General features: G+C 38.5%; 1 protein-coding gene across 1 annotated transcript in view; it reads left to right on the forward strand.

Moving 5' to 3' along the window:
• Positions 1-18,773, forward strand: part of LOC133574212 (transmembrane protein 163a-like) — a 121,485-nt gene that overhangs the window by 86,835 nt on the left and 15,877 nt on the right. Inside the window, exons 3-5 of the mRNA XM_061926307.1 lie at positions 7,775-7,818; positions 11,575-11,666; positions 15,238-15,334. Coding sequence (XP_061782291.1) covers positions 7,775-7,818; positions 11,575-11,666; positions 15,238-15,334 — 233 coding nt within the window. The remainder of the gene's footprint in view (positions 1-7,774; positions 7,819-11,574; positions 11,667-15,237; positions 15,335-18,773) is intronic.

The following is an 18,773-nucleotide window of genomic DNA, read 5'->3' on the forward strand; positions in this document are numbered from 1 at the left end:
TCCCGTTTTATAAGCCGCGTGGTTCAAAGTGTAGGAAATAAGTAGCGGCTTATAGTCCGGAAAAAAAAGGTATTCATTAATTAGAACAGATACATGTTCCTAAAATGTAGGTTGAATGTCTTGATCAAAGACCACACAATGGATGTTAGCTTTTTTATAATACAATGCAACTAGGGAAGGTTGTTTGGTGTAATAGCACAGCATTCACTTTTATGACACAATGCAAAGTAAAGCCAAGGGTCCTTGATCTGATTTACCCACGTTGTCCACAAGAGGGCAGCAAACTTTTAGTATTCATAGACTGCCTGATATTTAAGATTACTTTTAAAGCTTTCCACGATGCTTTATTGAAGTCATGAAATTTTGCGGGCCAAACTGAAGACGCTGGCAGGCCGTAGTTTGGACACCACTGATATACATTCACCGGGTCACAACAACATTGGGTACCCCTGCACACTCGCCGATCGATTGTCGTAACCCGGCGAACAGAAGAATCCAAAACTGCGTGCAAGCTGATGCCAATGTGCATGAACCTTATGATTCGATGCGTTGACATTGTTTAACACGAGTATCCAACATTGTAAATACCCTTTAAGTTAAATAATTTCATTAACGCTAGACTATGTATAGTCCAGGGACGTGCGGTGAGGTTGATGGCTGGTGAGGCACTGACTTCATCACAGTCAGATTTACAAACATATGAACCCTAAAGAGTATCTTATTCCCCATTTGATTGGCAGCAGTTAACGGGTTATGTTTAAAAGCTCATACCAGCATTCTTCCCTGCTTGGCACTCAGCATCAAGGGTTGGAATTGGGGGTTAAATCACCAAAAATGATTCCCGGGCGCGGCACCGCTGCTGCCCACTGCTCCCCTCACCTCCCAGGGGGTGAACAAGGGGATGGGTCAAATGCAGACGACAAATTTCATTACACCTAGTGTGTGTGTGACAATCATTGCTACTTTAACTTAACTTTAACTTTACACATACAAACTGTAGCACACAAAAAAGCACATTTAATTAAAAAAAACGTTATTATGGTCTTACCTTTACTTATAAATGAAGTCCACAACTAAAGCCCTCACTTAAACTTTCCACGTGCAAGATTGAATCTATTTAAAAAAAGTGTAACCGAGGGTTTATAAATGTCCCCTATACTGTATGAAACTACAAAATAACAAACACGGAGGCTGCAGTTTACACGAGGACCACTTTATTTACCTTCTTTCATCACTTCCGCTCTTAGCGTCTTCAAAATAAGAGCTCAAGGCATATACTGTATAACAGCGCATAACAGGAACTTAACATCACAAAGAGAAAAGCCCATAAAAATAGGTTACAAAAGTTATTTAATAAGAAGCCAAAAAGTGCAAAAACAATAATGTTCGTGTTGGAGGAGTTGTGAATTAGATACACCTGCAGTCTGCAGGTGTACCTAATGTTGTGGCCCTGCAGTCATTCACAACTCCTCCAACACGAACATTATTGTTTTTGCACTTTTTGGCTTCTTATGAAATAACTTTTTTAAATAGATTCAATCTTGCACGTGGAAAGTTTAAGTGTGGGCTTTAGTTGATACAACAATTCTACGGCGTGGGTGCAGGAGGCGGGGTTACTGGATCCTCAGCCAGTGCGTCTTTTGCAGCCGTTTTATGATCGCTCAGCACAAGAAATACGTTACACACATACAGTTGTTGACAAAATACACTGTACATTATATACCTCAGCTAACTAAACTATGGAAATGTATAATATAGTTCATATAGCAATACGGTCTCACTGCACAGCAGGCCAGCAGTTAGCCGAGTCCGGAATCCATGTTGAGGCACTGAGTGACGTGCCTCAACTGGCTGCTGTTCACCGCACCGTCTCTTCTCAGTATTTGAACGGCAAATGTGAAAATTCAGCGATTTTGAATAAAAATAATCTAAAACTGGTGAAGTTAAATGGAAAATAACTCTATAGTATAATCACTGGATACATATAACAATTTAATTATTTTTTTTTCTTTTTATATATTTTTTCTTTCCATGATGGCAGGTGAGGCCCTGCCTCACCTGCCTCTAGTGACTGCACGTCACTGGTATAGTCCACTGCAAATGAGCTGGGCCTCCACTGGCTTTTCTGTGCACTGCAGTTGTGTTTTTTCATTGATAAATAGAATGACAGAGACAATCGGATTATGCAAAAAAATTTAAATTATATTACACGATAGTTTTCTTCTGGACAAAAGAGTGGAGGCCAGAGTTGCTGGTACCAAGAAAATATTGGAGAAGGTCTAAATGGCAAATATGGATTTGTGCTGTGGGAGTATGTTAATGTGACAGGAGACAAATGGCACGGCTGGTAATAGATGTGGCTGGAGGGTACAATAAAATCAAGGAATATAGATACAGTAGGTGTTAGGTTGGGGTGAAGGAGCTCAGGATGTATTGCTAAGGAGACAGAGACATTTTTCTTCTCTTTAAGAAGAAAGAAGAGTCAAGATTGTCATCCACAAGGGACTGAGTAAGAAAAGGAAAGGGAAAAAGTGGAGGTTAAAGGAGAGGGAGGGAGGGGCGAACTACAGACGCAGCAGTGCAGTGCAGAGCAGTAGGTCCTGAATTATTTAACACGATATTTTGCAGCTGAGCAAACGGCTGCAGTCATGTCGGGTGTCTGCTAGGAGGCAGGAAGTATGCATTGTTGGGATTAGGAATCTGTGCTGCTCTATATATAGTATGTGATGATGCTGAGTTTGTTTAATTTTTTATTGCATAAGTATTGGGTTGTTTTTATCCTCAGTTGTTTTGCGCCCAAGGGAAAAACTGGTGTCTCTGCTAGCTTCTAAATGTTGGCATACAGTACTCCAGTAGCAACTTGCTGACTGATACTTTAGAATTTAGCCAAAACAAACAATGGTTGGATTCACCCTTGAAATGCCAAATAGCAGTTGCAGTCCTGGCTACAGCAATTTGTGGAATATGATGTGAATGTAAAAAGACTGTCTGGATCAGTAATTAATTTAAATGAGTTGACTACACTTGAATGCTTAATGAGACTCAGAATCCCAGACTTTTACTCCCTGCAGACGATTGGTGCTCTAAGGCTATCTGGCAGCAGAACCAAAAGAGATGCATGATTCTAAACAAAATATTGGCCCGCTCAATAGCAAGTGTTGAGTACAGTAAACAAAAAGGGACCAACATTAAGTAGTTTACACACTGGAAGCGCTTTCATCTTAAAGGGGAACATTATCACCAGACCTATGTAAGCGTCAATATATACCTTGATGTTGCAGAAAAAAGACCATATATATCTTTTTAACCGATTTCCGAACTCTAAATGTGTGAATTTTGGCGAATTAAATGCCTTTCTAATATTCGCTCTCGGAGCGATGACGTCACAACGTGGCGTCATATCGTGAAGCAATTCGCCATTTTCTCAAACACCGAGTCAAATCAGCTCTGTTATTTTCCGTTTTTTTCGACTGTTTTCCGTACCTTGGAGACATCATGCCTCGTCGGTGTGTTGTCAGAAGGTGTAACAACACGAACAGGGACGGATTCAAGTTGCACCAGTGGCCCAAAGATGCGAAAGTGGCAAGAAATTGGACGTTTGTTCCGCACACTTTACCGACGAAAGCTATGCTACGACAGAGATGGCAAGAATGTGTGGATATCCTGCGACACTCAAAGCAGATGCATTTCCAACGATAAAGTCAAAGAAATCTGCCGCCAGACCCCCATTGAATCTGCCGGAGTGTGTGAGCAATTCAGGGACAAAGGACCTCGGTAGCACGGCAAGAAATGGCGGCAGTTTGTTCCCGCAGACGAGCGAGCTAAACCCCCTGGATGTCTTGGCTCACACCGTCAAGAGAAGAATATCGACCCAAGCTTCCCTGGCCTGCTGACATGAGGGTATGTCTACAGAATATATTAATTGATGAAAATTGGGCTGTCTGCACTCTCAAAGTGCATGTTGTTGCCAAATGTATTTCATATGCTGTAAACCTAGTTCATAGTTGTTAGTTTCCTTTAATGCCAAACAAACACATACCAATCGTTGGTTAGAAGGCGATCGCCGAATTCGTCCTCGCTTTCTCCCGTGTCGCTGGCTGTCGTGTCGTTTTCGTCGGTTTCGCTTGCATACGGTTCAAACCGATATGGCTCAATAGCTTCAGTTTCTTCTTCAATTTCGTTTTCGCTACCTGCCTCCACACTACAACCATCCGTTTCAATACATTTGTAATCTGTTGAATCGCTTAAGCCGCTGAAATCCGAGTCTGAATCCGAGCTAATGTCGCTATAGCTTGCTGTTCTATCCACCATGTTTGTTTGTATTGGCATCACTGTGTGACGTCACAGGAAAATGGACGGGTGTATATAACGATGGTTACAATCAGGCACTTTGAAGCTTTTTTTAAGGATATTGCGTGATGGGTAAAATTTTGAAAAAAACTTCAAAAAATATAATAAGCCACTGGGAACTGATTTTTAATGGTTTTAACAATTCTGAAATTGTGATAATGTTCCCCTTTAAAGTACCTGAAGTGCCTTGTTTTGGTTTGGTGGTGGTTCTTCCTGTATCTAATGTTTAGTGCCTATTCAACACTCTTGTTTTCTAGTTTCCACTTCCTGTTCCTTGTCTTGGCAGCACCTTTACTTGGTTTGCCAGCGCACCTGTTCGGATTTTGCAATTAAGTCTATTCAGGTTCAGCCGTCGCTTCTGACTTTTGGCTGGAACATTCTGTGGCGCCTGAGCCGCATGATAGCGACCAATCTGAGTCTATGAGCATGAACTGAGAAAGCCTACTCGGATGAGAGGCGGAACGTCTTCTAAGACACACCAAACAGTCCAGTCGATTGAATGCCCTGAGAATGTTTCTGTGATTCTTTGACTTCAAACTAAAAATATTTTCATTTTCAAGAGATTATCATGTAATGAGGGGATACATAAACATATACAGGCGATAAAGAAAGAACTTGCTGTCAGTGATATGGTTATACTGGGGGTTGGCAACCTACAGTCTGTTGCTGCTCATTAATGCCACCCTAATGGCTCCCTGGAGCTTTTTCAAAAATGTATGAAAGGAGGAAAAATATATTTTTTGTTTTAATACGGTTTCTGTAGGAGGATAAACTTGACACAAACCTTCCTAATTGTTAGAAATCCCACTGTTTATATTAAAAATGCTTTACTAATGAGAGTATTTGGCAAGCGCTGGGGCCCTTGAACTCACCGTAGTTTGTTTACATGTTCACCTTTCTCCAACGCTGCCACAGAAATACGTCTTTTATGCCGCTTCTTCTTTGTCTCATTTTGTCCAGAAAACTTTTTGATGCTGTGCATAAATGCACAAAGGTGAACTTTGTTGATGTTATTGACTTGTGTGGAGTGCTAATCAGGCATATTTGGTCAGTGCATGACTGCGAGCTAATCGATGCCAACATGCTATTTAGGCTAGCTGTATGTACATATTGCATCATTATGCCTCATTTGTAGATATATTTGAGCCCATTTAATTTCCTTTACTTATGTCCTCTGTGTATTTAATTTATATGTGCATGCCTCATGACACATTATCTGTCTGTAATATTGGCTTCATTTCTGATAGTTGTTTGTGTGCCATGTTGTTCCAGACTACAGCAAATGTTACCCAGCTTGCAAAGATTGTAATAAATCCATTAGAAGAAGACAGCCAGCCGTTTCCTTTAACTTGGACACACATACCTACACCTTTGGCCATTATAAGCCAGTCATTTCCAGAATTTATCTCACCCTCAGAGAAGCCTCAGTTTTTTCAGTGTTGTAAAAATGTGTAGCATAAATACTACATTTCAACATTTCTGTCAACGAAGATTTGTGTCAGCCTGCGACACATAGTCATTTTCATAGTAGGCTAATATATCTTACACAGACACATCATGTGTTGCCATCATAAGGCTTTTATTTATTTATTTTGTATTTTTGGTCCAATATGGCTTTAAACATTTTGGGTTGCCGACTTCTGGGTGAGACCCAGATTTGGTATTTGCTATGCAGGAAGGACTTGAAGTTGAACATATTTCTGAGGTGTGCCAGTGCATTAAATGGAATGAAAAGTAGAAATTAGTCCAACCCAGGGGTCGGCAACCCAAAATGTTGAAAGAGCCATATTGGACCAAAAATACAAAAATAAATCTGTCTGGAGCTGCAAAAAATTAAAAGCCATATTACATAGATAGTGTGTCATGAGATATAAATTTAACTAAGAGGACTTAAAGGAAACTAAATGACCTCAAATATAGCTACAAATGAGGCATAATGATGCAATATGTACATATAGCTAGCCTAAATAGCATGTTAGCATCGATTAGCTTGCAGTCATGCACTGACCAAATATGCCTGATTAGCACTCCACACAAGTCAATAACATCAACAAAACTCACCTTTGTGCATTCATGCACAACCTTACAAGTTTGGTGGACAAAATGAGACAGAAAAAGAAGTGGCATAAAACACGTCCTAGAAAGTCGGAGAAAGTTATACATGTAAACAAACTACGGTGAGTTCAAGGACCGCCAAAATTAGTAGGGCAAGACGGCGCTCACCAAATACTCGAATCAGTGAAGCATGTTTAATAGGGATGTCCGATGATGGCTTTTTGCCGATATCCGATATTCCGATATTGTCCAACTCTTTAATTACCGATACCGATATCAACCAATACCGGTATCAACCAATATATGCAATCGTGGAATTACCACATTATTATGTCTAATTTGGACAACCAGGTATGGTGAAGATAAGGTACTTTTTAAAAAAATTAATAAAATAAGATAAATAAATTAAAAACATTTTCTTGAATAAAAAAGAAAGTAAAACAATAAAAAAACAGTTACATAAAATCTAGTAATTAATGAAAATTAGTAAAATTAACTGTTAAAGGTTAGTACTATTAGTGGACCAGCAGCACGCACAATCATGTGTGCTTACGGACTGTATCCCTTGCAGACTGTATTGATATATATTGATATATAATGTAGGAACCAGAATATTAATAACAGAAAGAAACAACCCTTTTGTGTGAATGAGTGTAAATGAGGGAGGGAGGTTTTTTGGGTTGGTGCACTAATTGTAAGTGTATCTTGTGTTTTTTATGTTGATTTAATTAAAAAAACAAAACAAAACAAAAAACAACAACCAAAAAACAAAAAACAATACCGATAAAAAAAACGATACCGATCATTTCCGATATTACATTTTAACGCATTTATCGGCCGATAATATCGGCATGCCGATATTATCGAACATCTCTAATGTTTAATATAAACAGTGTGCTTTATAACAATTAGGGAGGTTTGTGTCACAGAAACCATATTAAAACAAAAAATATATTTTTCCCTCTCATCTTTTTCCATTTTTCATACATTTTTGAAAAAGCTCCAGAGAGCCACTAGGGCGGCGCTAAAGAGCAGCATGTGGCTCTCGAGCCGCGAGTTGCCAATCCCTGGCCTAACCCAATGACCGTTTATGGGTCAGCGCATCTCAGCCCAGAATGCTCATTGTTGGAATGCAGACGATTCTCGTCGCATCCAATTAGGGTCAAACAAAGCGTCAGCATTGGAGAAATATCATTGTTTTTACACAGACAGATATTGTAAATGTATACAGATAGACATATTTATATTATTGCCAATCCATAAAGGCACACTGATTTCATATTTGTTTTACTATTTAGTTTAGGAATTGAATTGAAACTGAATCTACCGACACTAACTGATATGTTTATCTGTGTGTTTGTCTCCACAGCTGTATCCTTCATGAGGCACAGCGCATCAGCCTTTGGATTTGCCGTGAGTTTTGCCTTCCTTGTTGCTGCCGTTTGCATTGATCAATTAGTCATAACTTTGGTCTCAGTGATTTATTAATGAATACCAGAAGTCTTATTGGCCCTGTTGTCTCCAAGGTAACGGTGCAAGAGGTAGTACTGAGATTGCAGCTTGCTTTAGTCTGATGAACAGGTGTCTTAGTATCAAATATATATTTTTTGAAAAATCAATATAAGATAAATATTAATGTTGTATTTATAAAAAATAAAGAATATTATGATACTGACAAGTGAGGAAAGTGAACAAACGCTCCCAATTCTGCGCCATTATTGAAATAGTCTATTAATAATGAGTGATGTTCCGACCCATATTCGATTCCAATTATCCATTTTATTTTTGGTGAGTGCCACTGAAGTTTAACAATATAAACACACTATTTAAACCAGTTCCTTATTTTCTGCTGTTATATACAATTGTTCGCGCAAAGTAAAGTCAATAGTACACAATAACTAACAGGGTTTCCAGCGAAGTAAAAAAAATGGATCCCTGAAAAAAAGCTACTATAAATTGTACTAAGTCCCTACACTTAACAACTTACAGATACCAAAGTGCGCTAATTTTATCACATTGAAAAAAGTTAAATACATTTATATTTTTTATATATTAGCCCCACCGGACTATAAGCCACAGATATATACGTTGTGAAATGAATTATTTACACAGAAATAGTTTATAAATGTTTATTGATTGTTTCCAAACAGTTTCTGTGAGACAGCATTAAAACGGCTGATCAAACAAAACAGAAGTCATCATCATGTCAAACGTCTAAGCCAGGGGTCAGCAACCTTTACCAGTCAAAGAGCCATTTTGACCAGTTTCACAAATTATAGAAAACAATGGGAGCCGCAAACATTTTTTGAAATTTTAAATGAAAGAACACTGCATACAAAGTTTTTTTTTTGCTTTGTGCTATGTATAAACCAGGGGTCTCAGACACGCTGCCCACACCTTTATATGGAATGAATGGCGAATGTCAGCGTCATGCGTGCCATGATGGTACAGCATATAGCACCCACTACAACCAGCGTGCCTGATCAGTCACACGTTGTATGGGGCTTCCGCTTGTTCACGTAGGTGACAGCCAAGCATACTTGGTCAACAACCACACAGGTTACACTGACGGTGGCGGTATAAAAAAACAACTTTAACACTCTTACTAATAATGCGCCACACTGTGAACCCACACCAAACAAGAATGACAAACACATTTCGGGAGAACATCTGCACCGTAACACAACACAAACACAACAGAACAAATACCCAGAATGCCATGCAGCCCTAACTCTTCCGGGATACGTTATACACCCCCGCTACCAAACCCCGCCCACCTCAACCGACACACAGGGGGGGGGGGGTTGATGTGTGAGGGAGCAGGTTTGGGGTGGGGGCGGGGTTTGGTGGTAGCAGGGGTGTATAATGTAGCCCGGAAGAGTTAGGTCTGCATGGGATTCTGGGTGTTTGTTCTGTTGTGTTAAGGTGCAGATGTTCTCCCGAAATGTGTTTGTCATTCTTGTTTGGTTTTGGTTCAAAGTGTGGCGCATTATTAGTAAGAGTGTTAAAGTTGTTTTATATGGTCACCGTCAGTGTAACCTGTGTGGCTGTTGACCAAGTATGCCTTGCTGTCACGTACGTGTGCAAGCAGAAGATGTATATTGTATAACAAGTGTTGAACTGGCACGCTGTTAATACAGATTGTAGAGGACACCAAATGTTGTACCATCATGGCACGCCCTTATTATAGCTGTAAGGGTGAAAATCGGTGAATATTAATCCCGGGTGTTTTCTGCGAGAGGCACTGAAATCCGGAAGTCTCACGGGAAAATTGGGGGGTTCAGCAAGTAAGCTGCTGAGCCGCATCAGAGTGATCAAAGAGCCGCATGCGGCTCCGGAGCCGCGGGTTGCCGACCCCTGGTCTAAGCATACTTGCTAATGTTAACGACGATAGCACGTACAAATATGCATGAAAAACACTTCTACAGACAACCACAAATGGGACAGTTTAGTAAGTAAGAATTGTTTAAGTTATATTATAAAACTTACAAACGTTGCTTGGAGTAATAAATGAAGAATCCATACGAGTAGAAACGGTATGGACGATTACAAGACGGAACGGCACTTGTGCTTCCGGTTCAAAGCTTTAAGCAGCAGGAAGCATTGTAAAGGTTCACCAAGCAGCACTTGCGGGGAGTAAACTCGTTCAAAAATACCGCCATAGCATAAAAAATAACACAATTTCAGTGTATTTGCATGTGTTTTATGAAAACGGTTTACATTATGACTGTCAGCGAAGGAAAATCCATAAATTAGCCGCACCGTTTTATAAGCCGCAGGGTTCAAAGCCTTGGAAGACAGTAGCAGCTTATAGTCTGAAATTTACTGTAATTAAATAGCGCCTTTCTTCCATCAATGTACTTAAAGTGCTTTTTCAGGGTCTTTCCATTTAAAATAGATCATTGATGAGCTTTGGTACTTTGTGTCGTGTTTAACACCCCTGATTTCAAGTGGTAAAATAAATGGTCGCTCAAAGACTTAGTTATTTGGAATATCATGTTTCACATTCTCATAGTCATTAAACAAGTATTTTAATTCTTGTGTCGAATGAGTAGATTTATCGATAGATAGCATTATCCATATTTTCGCTGCACTCAATTTACTTCCTTCATTACCAGTTTGGATTATATTTAACCCTTGTCCAACTTTAGGATTGACTATACACACTTTTACGCTGAGGTTTTAAAAAATTATAAAATTAATTAATAAAATTAGCAAAAAAAAAAAAAAAAAGTATTTTTCTTTTAACAACTTCAGGTCTATCTATTGATATAAAGTCTTACAGTTTTTTTGTATGTTTTATGTCCATTTTTGTAATTTTTTTTAGAATGGGAAAATGCACATGTACAATCTTTCTAAAAATAAATTGCAGAGTGGAATATTTAAGGTTGGGTGTGGACAGCTTTGAATAGGTCAATACTTCCTGACAACATTGATTTTGATGCAGTATATAGTCTATATGGTACATGGACAACAAATATTACTTTTAAAGCGCTACTGAGCTTGAATGAATGAGAAAGCAGGTCGGACATTGTTGAGGTTATTGAGTTCACGCAAGTCTTTTATATATATGTGCTACGTTATATATATAACTGCCAAAGATATATTTTTTAAAACAGTTTAACTTATTTACGCTCATCAAAGCTCTTGAATAATTTTGATCATGTTTTTTTCTGGTTAAGGGGCACATACATTATATATTACACTTAACAATATTGAGATTAATTTGGTTTTCAGTAAAAAGCATAATAATATACCAGTATTACAGTTTGTTAAAAAATAGCAGTTATAAAGTGTGTCACTGAGGCAGAATAAGGTCTTAAGAGAAAGTGTGTAAACTTTATTTTTATATCCTATTCTAACAATGTTGCAATCAAAAACATTATGCAATTTTATATAAAGAAAAAAATTCAAAAATCCCTGGCAAAATGTCAGACCGCTCACCTTCAAACTGAATAATCATATCACATAAGGAACATTTGTGAAGCCCATTTCGGGCCCTGGGGTTGCACAAGGTTTAAATTAATTTCGCACAGATGCAGTGTTATAAAAGTACCCAACTGTCATAATGTGAGTTAATACACCAGTGTGTTGTTCAGTGTTGGAGCTTCCACGTCTAATTATTCTTTCCTCTGCTTTGTCTTTGTGACTCTGACATTGTCCATGTAGTTTGACGCCACCTTGGATATTCTGTCATCAATCATTGTCCTCTGGCGCTACAGCAATGCAGCTGCTGTGTATTCTGCACACCGGGAGTACCTGTGAGTGTAAATGTCATTTACCAGGGGTGCTCATTACGTCGATCGCAAGCTACCGGTCGATCTCGGAGGGTGTGTCAGTCGATCACCAGCCAGGCATTAAAAAAATAGTCCTAAAAATGAGCGATCATAAATCTTCACTATGACGTCACTTTCGTCACTTGATTGACATTCACGGCACCCGAGGGTCTTCTGAGATGACGCTGGCTGCTGCCAGCTCATTAAAATTACCGACAGGAAGGCGAGAAACACTTTATTTCAACAGACTCTGGCGCCGTACCTGTCGTCAAAACTCCAAAGACCGACTGCACAGTTGCACAGTTGCGCTAACAAAATAAGAGTCACAGAAAGCTGGCGTGCACAAGCTAGCAAGCTACGGAGTTTGCCGACAATGTATTTCTTGTAAAGTGTATACAAAGGAGTACGGAAGCTGGACAAATAAGATGCCAAAAACCAACCACTTTCATGTGGTATTGGACAGAAAGGAGGACTTTTTTTCTCCTCCATTCGAAAATGCGGACATTATCAGCACTACTGTCTGATTCCAATCAATGCAAGTCGTCAGAATCAGGTAATACACCAACTTATATTCTTGTCTTAATGAAAGAAAGGAATCTATATGTGTTAAACATGCTTGTATTATCTTTAAACACCTTTAACTTGTAAACAATATTAACTATATGTGTTAAACATGCTTGTATTATCTTTAAACACCTTTAACTTGTTAACAATATTTACTATATGTGTTAAACATGCTTGTATTATCATTAAACACCTTTAACTTGTTAACAATATTAACTATATGTGTTAAACATGCTTGTATTATCTTTAAACACCTTTAACTTGTTAACAATATTAACTATATGTGTTAAACATGCTTGTATTATCTTTAAACACCCTTAAGTTGTTAACAATATTAACTATATGTATTAAACATTCTTGTATTATCATTAAACACCTTTAACTTGTTAACAATATTAACTATGTGTTAAACATGCTTGTATTATCTTTAAACACCTTTAATTTATTAACAATATTAACTATGTGTTAAACATGCTTGTATTATCATTAAACACATTTAATTTGTTAACAATATTAACTATATGTGTTAAACATGCTTGCATTATCTTTAAACACCTTTAACTTGTTAACAATATTAACTATATGTATTAAACATACTTGTATTATCATTAAACACCTTTAATTTTTTAACAATATTAACTATATGTGTTAAACATGCTTGCATTATCATTAAACACCTTTAACTTGTTAACAAAAACATATATTTCATAAATAAGTAAATATAAATTATATATATGAATGAGGTAGATCCCCACGACTTGATCAATTAAAAAGTAGCTCGCCTGCAGAAAAAGTGTGAGCACCCCTGCCTTACACCTTCACATTCGCACAGTTAATTTGATTAGTCTCAGACCTACTGATGTTGTATTGCACTGAAACCCCCAAATTATAATGCCAAAGTCTAATGAATCAAACAATTCTGCATTTTTCCAAAATTCTTTAAAAGAATCCGCGTGTTAATCTGATTTTTTAAAAGCCCGTGTTGTAGAAAAACTTTTGAGCCGAATTATTTGAGAAATGATTTAATGCATGGAAACGCACTGCAAAAAAGTTAACCTTTGATTTCTTGAGTTGCTGATACGCACCATTACGATTGTTGTTCCCCATAAATTGTGTTGAATTTAGAATTACCTTTTGAAGTTTCTACTGTCTCCAGGATAAACCTTACTGCCACTTATCAACCTTGGTTTAAATTAAAAAAAATGTATAAAGCCAAAGTGTATCATTTTGCTTAATAGATTGATGGATGGAAATCACACCAAATAATATTAAATGTCTATTAGTGCAAGTCATCCTTATGGGAATGGGAAAATGGTTACTACCGTATTTTTAAATCGCTCCGGAGTATAGGTCGCACCGGCCGAAAATGCATAATAAAGAAGGAAAAAAACATATATAAGTCGCACTGGAGTATCAATTGCATTTTTTGGGGAAATTTATTTGATAAAATCCAACACCAAGAATAGACATTTGAAAGGCAATTTAAAATAAATAAAGAATAGTGAACAACAGGCTGAATAAGTATACGTTATATGACGCATAAATAACGAACTGAGAACGTGCCTGGTATGTTAACGTAACATATTATGGTAAGAGTCATTCAAATAACTATAACATATAGAAGATGCTATACGTTTACCAAACAATCTGTCACTCCTAATCGCTAAATCCGATTAAATCTTCTTCCTCGGTGTCGCTTCTAAACAACTCTGCCAACTCCAAAAGTAGACAATGAGCTGTAATGTGTTAATAATTTCACACATAAGTCGCTCCGGAGTATAAATCGCACCCCCGGCCAAACTATGAAAAAAACTGCGGTTTATAATCCGAAAAATACGGTACTAACAAAGTGTCAATGTTCATGGGAGTAATTGACAAATTATTAATCTCTAATTGGTTCTGCTCTCGGCTGTCTGATTATACGAAGTCTGTGTCTTGTGTATGCGCTTGGTGCAAATCCCATATTCCTATATTTTTGACACAGAAAAAAAATTCAGAGTTTTTAAAACTTAGAAAAAATCCAGATTTTATGACAGTTAGAAAATATCCCGATTTTTTCACACTTCACAAAACTCCAGACTTTTTGACATTTAGAAAAAGTCCCAATTTTTTGACACAGAAAAAATCCTGATTTTTTGACACTTAGAAAATATCCCGACTTTTTTGACACTTAGAAAATATCCCGAATTTTTGACAAAAAATGTCCGACTTTTTGTCACTTAGAAAAAATCCAGACTTTTTGACACCTGACAAAAATCCAGACTTTTTGACACCTGACAAAAATCCAGACTTTTTGACACCTGACAAAAATCCAGACTTTTTGACACTTGGAAAAAATCCCAACTTTTTGACACAGGAAAAAAATTCAGATTTTTTAAAACTTAAAAAAAATCCAGACTTTTTGACCAAAAAATGTCCGACTTTTTGACACTTAGAAAAAAATCCAGATTTTTTGACAGTTAAATATCCCGAGTTTTTGACACTTAGAGAAAATCCAGACTTTTTGACACTTGACAAAAATCCAGACTTTTTGACATTTAGAAAAAATCCCAATCTTTTGACACAGAAAAAATCCAGATTTTTTGACACTTATAAAAAATCCAGATTTTTTTGACACTTAGAAAATATCCCGACTTTTTTGACACTTAGAAAATATCCCAACTTTTTGACAAAAAATGTCCGACTTTTTGTCACTTAGAAAAAATCCAGACTTTTTGACACCTGACAAAAATCCAGACTTTTTGACACTTGGAAAAAATCCCAAGTTTTTGACAGAAAAAAATTTCAGATTTTTAAAATTTAGAAAAAATCCAGACTTTTTGACCAAAAAATGTCCGACTTTTTGACACTTAGAAAAAATAATTAGTCCTATCCGGGTTTCTGGAATCCTGATTCAAACAACACAGTAACTAAGAAATGTCGCTTCAAAATACAATTTTGATGCACCCAGATTATACTTGCTAAAGTCCTGTGTCTCGTTCTTTTTCTGCAGAGCATGCGTAGTCCTTGGTGTTTTGTTTGTGCTCTGCTCCTTCTGCATCCTTGGAAAGGCCATCCATAACCTGGTCACCAGGATGCCCCCGGAAGTGGTAAGAAAATACATACTTTTCAACAAACACATGAACAGAGGAACATGTCTTTCTGACTACTATCGTTGTATCGTAATAATGCATATTGATGACTAAGGATTGTTTACTGAGTATCCCTGGCCATACCATTGAGGACACCGAGGTCATGTGCTCGGTATTTATTTAAGTGACAAAAAGAAGATGATATGACTGACTGCAAATTAGGGTTGTACGGTATACCGGTATTGGTATAGTACCGCGATACTAATGAAATCATATCCGGTACTATACCGCCTCTAAAAAGTACCGGTACCCCACGCCCCCGTCGTCGTCACGTCGTGTCATTGCTGGTTTACGAGCAGAGGAGCATGTTCGGCTGCCCACTGCAAGAGGTGCTTTAAGACATGGCTAGCTAGCTAGCGGCTAAAGTCCAGCCGCAGTCGGCAGTGTTTTGGCCACTTCTAAATCACTAATCACACATGAGGACTTTGAATATGACCAATGTATGATCCTGTAACGACTTGATATCAGATTGATACCTAAATTTGTGGTGTCATCCAAAACTAATGTAAAGCTGTCATGATCAGTGGTCCGGATCATGTTTTTGTTATGTTCTGTTAGTTTTAGACTCCAATATTTCCTGTTTTTGTGCACCCTTGTTTGTTTTAGTTACCATGGCGACTTATTAGTTTCACTTGCCTCTGGTGTTCGGGACACGCACCTGCTCTAATCAAGAGACCATTATTTAAGCCTGTCTTTGCCAGTCAGTCGTCCAGGCGTCATTATTGGTTTCATGCCACAGTTTCATGTTGTGCTATGCCATAGTTATGTTAGTTGTTTCATGCCACAGTAAGTCTTGTTTGTTCTATGTCCATAGTTCATGCTAAGTGTTAGCGTCTATGTTTCCTGCGTTAAGTTCTTTTTGTTCTTTAGCCTCTCGTGCGAACGGCACGCTTTCCTTTTGTTTTAGTTCCTGTCTTTTGTGATGTGTAGGATTAATTGATTATTAAATATGTTCAAGTCCTGTCCGGAATAGTCTGTTTGCATCCTGGGAGAACAAACCTCGCAGTAAGCTACGACCGCCCCAATATGACAAAAGCATCCAAACAACAGAAGGATAAGTGATTATTACATTTTAACAGAAGTGTAGATAGAACATGTTAAAAGAGAATGTAAGCAGATATTAACTGTAAATGAACAAGTAAATTAATAATCAATTTTTACAGTTTGTCCCTCAAAATGTCGACAAAATAACAGAGTGATAAATGACACAATATGTTACTGCATATGTCAGCAGACTAATTAGGAGCCTTTGTTTACCTACTACTAAAAGACAAGTTGTCTTGTATGTTCACTATTTTATTTAAGGACAAACTTGCAATACAAAACATATGTTTAATGTACTGTAAGATTTTTTTGTTAAAATAAAAACAATAATGCAATTTTTTGTGGTCCTATTTATTTAGAGAATTATCAAAAAGTACCGAAAAGTATCGTAATACATTTTGGTACCGGTACTGATACCAAAATATTGGTATCGGGACAACACTACTGCAAATATACTTTGTGAAGGGGGAAGGAGGGGAAGGGAATTATATTAATATAGCGCTTTTCTCCATCAATCAATCAATCAATGTTTATTTATATAGCCCTAAATCACAAGTGTCTCAAAGGGCTGCACAAGCCACAACGACATCCTCGGTACAGAGCCCACATAAGGGCAAGGAAAAACTCACCCCAGTGGGACGTCGATGTGAATGACTATGAGAAACCTTGGAGAGGACCGCATATGTGGGTAACTCCCCCCCTCTAGGGGAGACCGAATGCAGTGGATGTCGAGTGGGTCTAACATAATATTGTGAGAGTACAGTCCATAGTGGATCCAACATAACAGTAAGAGTCCAGTCCATAGTGGGGTCAGCAGGAAACCATCCCGAGCGGAGACGGGTCAGCAGCGCAGAGATGTTCCCAACCGATACACAGGCGAGCGGTCCACCCCGGGTCCCGACCCCGGACAGCCAGCACCCCATCCATGGCCACCGGACCTGTGTGTCTCCCCCTCCACAAGGGATAGGGGGGAGCAGAGGAGAAAAGAAAAGAAACGGCAGATCAACTGGTCTAAAAAAGGGGGGCTATTTAAAGGCTAGAGTATACAAATGAGTTTTAAGATGGGACTTAAATGCTTCTACTGAGGTAGCATCTCTAACTGTTACCGGGAGGGCATTCCAGAGTACTGGAGCCCGAATAGAAAACACTCTATAGCCCGCAGACTTTTTTTGGGCTCTGGGAATCACTAATAAGCCAGAGTTCATTGAACGCAGATTTCTTGCCGGGACATATGGCACAATACAATCGGCAAGATAGGATGGAGCTAGACCGTGTAGTATTTTATACGTAAGTAGTAAAACCTTAAAGTCACATCTTAAGTGCACAGGAAGCCAGTGCAGGTGAGCCAGTATAGGCGTAATTTGATCAAACTTTCTTGTTCTTGTCAAAAGTCTAGCAGCCGCATTTTGTACCAATTGTAATCTTTTAATGCTAGACATAGGGAGACCCGAAAATAATACGTTACAGTAATCGAGACGAGACGTAACGAACACATGAATAATGATCTCAGCGTCGCTAGTGGACAAAATGGAACGAATTTTAGCGATATTACGGAGATGAAAGAAGGCCGTTTTAGTAACACTCTTAATGTGTGACTCAAAGCGCTTTACATAGTGAAACCCAATATCTAAGTTACATTTAAACCAGTGTGGGTGGCACTGGGAGCAGGTGGGTAAAGTGTCTTGCCCAAGGACACAACGGCAGTGACTAGGATGGCGGAAGCGGTGATCGAACCAGGAACTATCAGGTTGCTGGCACAGCCACTCTACCAACCGAGCTATACCGTGCTGGACATCGTGTGTGCTGTACATCACCACGCGGTAGATCATCCTCTCCTAATATACGATCTTTGTTTATGCACAGCCCGCTACAACTCCAGTCCACTTTACTTTAGAAATGATCCGATCCAAAATGTGCTTTAAACATAACGGTAACATTAAATTATACTGACGTAACTAATGTTGGTTTCACATGAAATTGATGTGAAACGCTGTCGGTATAATACCGTTGTCCTTGGGGGGCCCGTTTTGTGTGTAGAAATCATGTGAAATGTAAATAGAAATCATGTGAAATGTAAATTATTGAACATGCACTTGGGGATAGGTTGATTGGCAACACTAAATTGGCCCTAGTGTGTGAATGTGAGTGTGAATGTTGTCTGTCTATCTGTGTTGGCCCTGCGATGAGGTGGCGACCTGTCCAGGGTGTACACCCCGCTCCGCCCAAATGCAGCTGAGATAGGCTCCAGCACCCCCCGCAACCCCAAAAGGGACAAGCGGTAGAAAATTGATGGATAGATGGACAAGGCGCTTCATATGAAATTTTACCCCAAATGTAATCCTGGCCACGTCAT

Source organism: Nerophis lumbriciformis, linkage group LG31 (genome assembly GCF_033978685.3).
Source record: "Nerophis lumbriciformis linkage group LG31, RoL_Nlum_v2.1, whole genome shotgun sequence".
In the NCBI taxonomy this organism is placed as follows: domain Eukaryota; kingdom Metazoa; phylum Chordata; class Actinopteri; order Syngnathiformes; family Syngnathidae; genus Nerophis; species Nerophis lumbriciformis.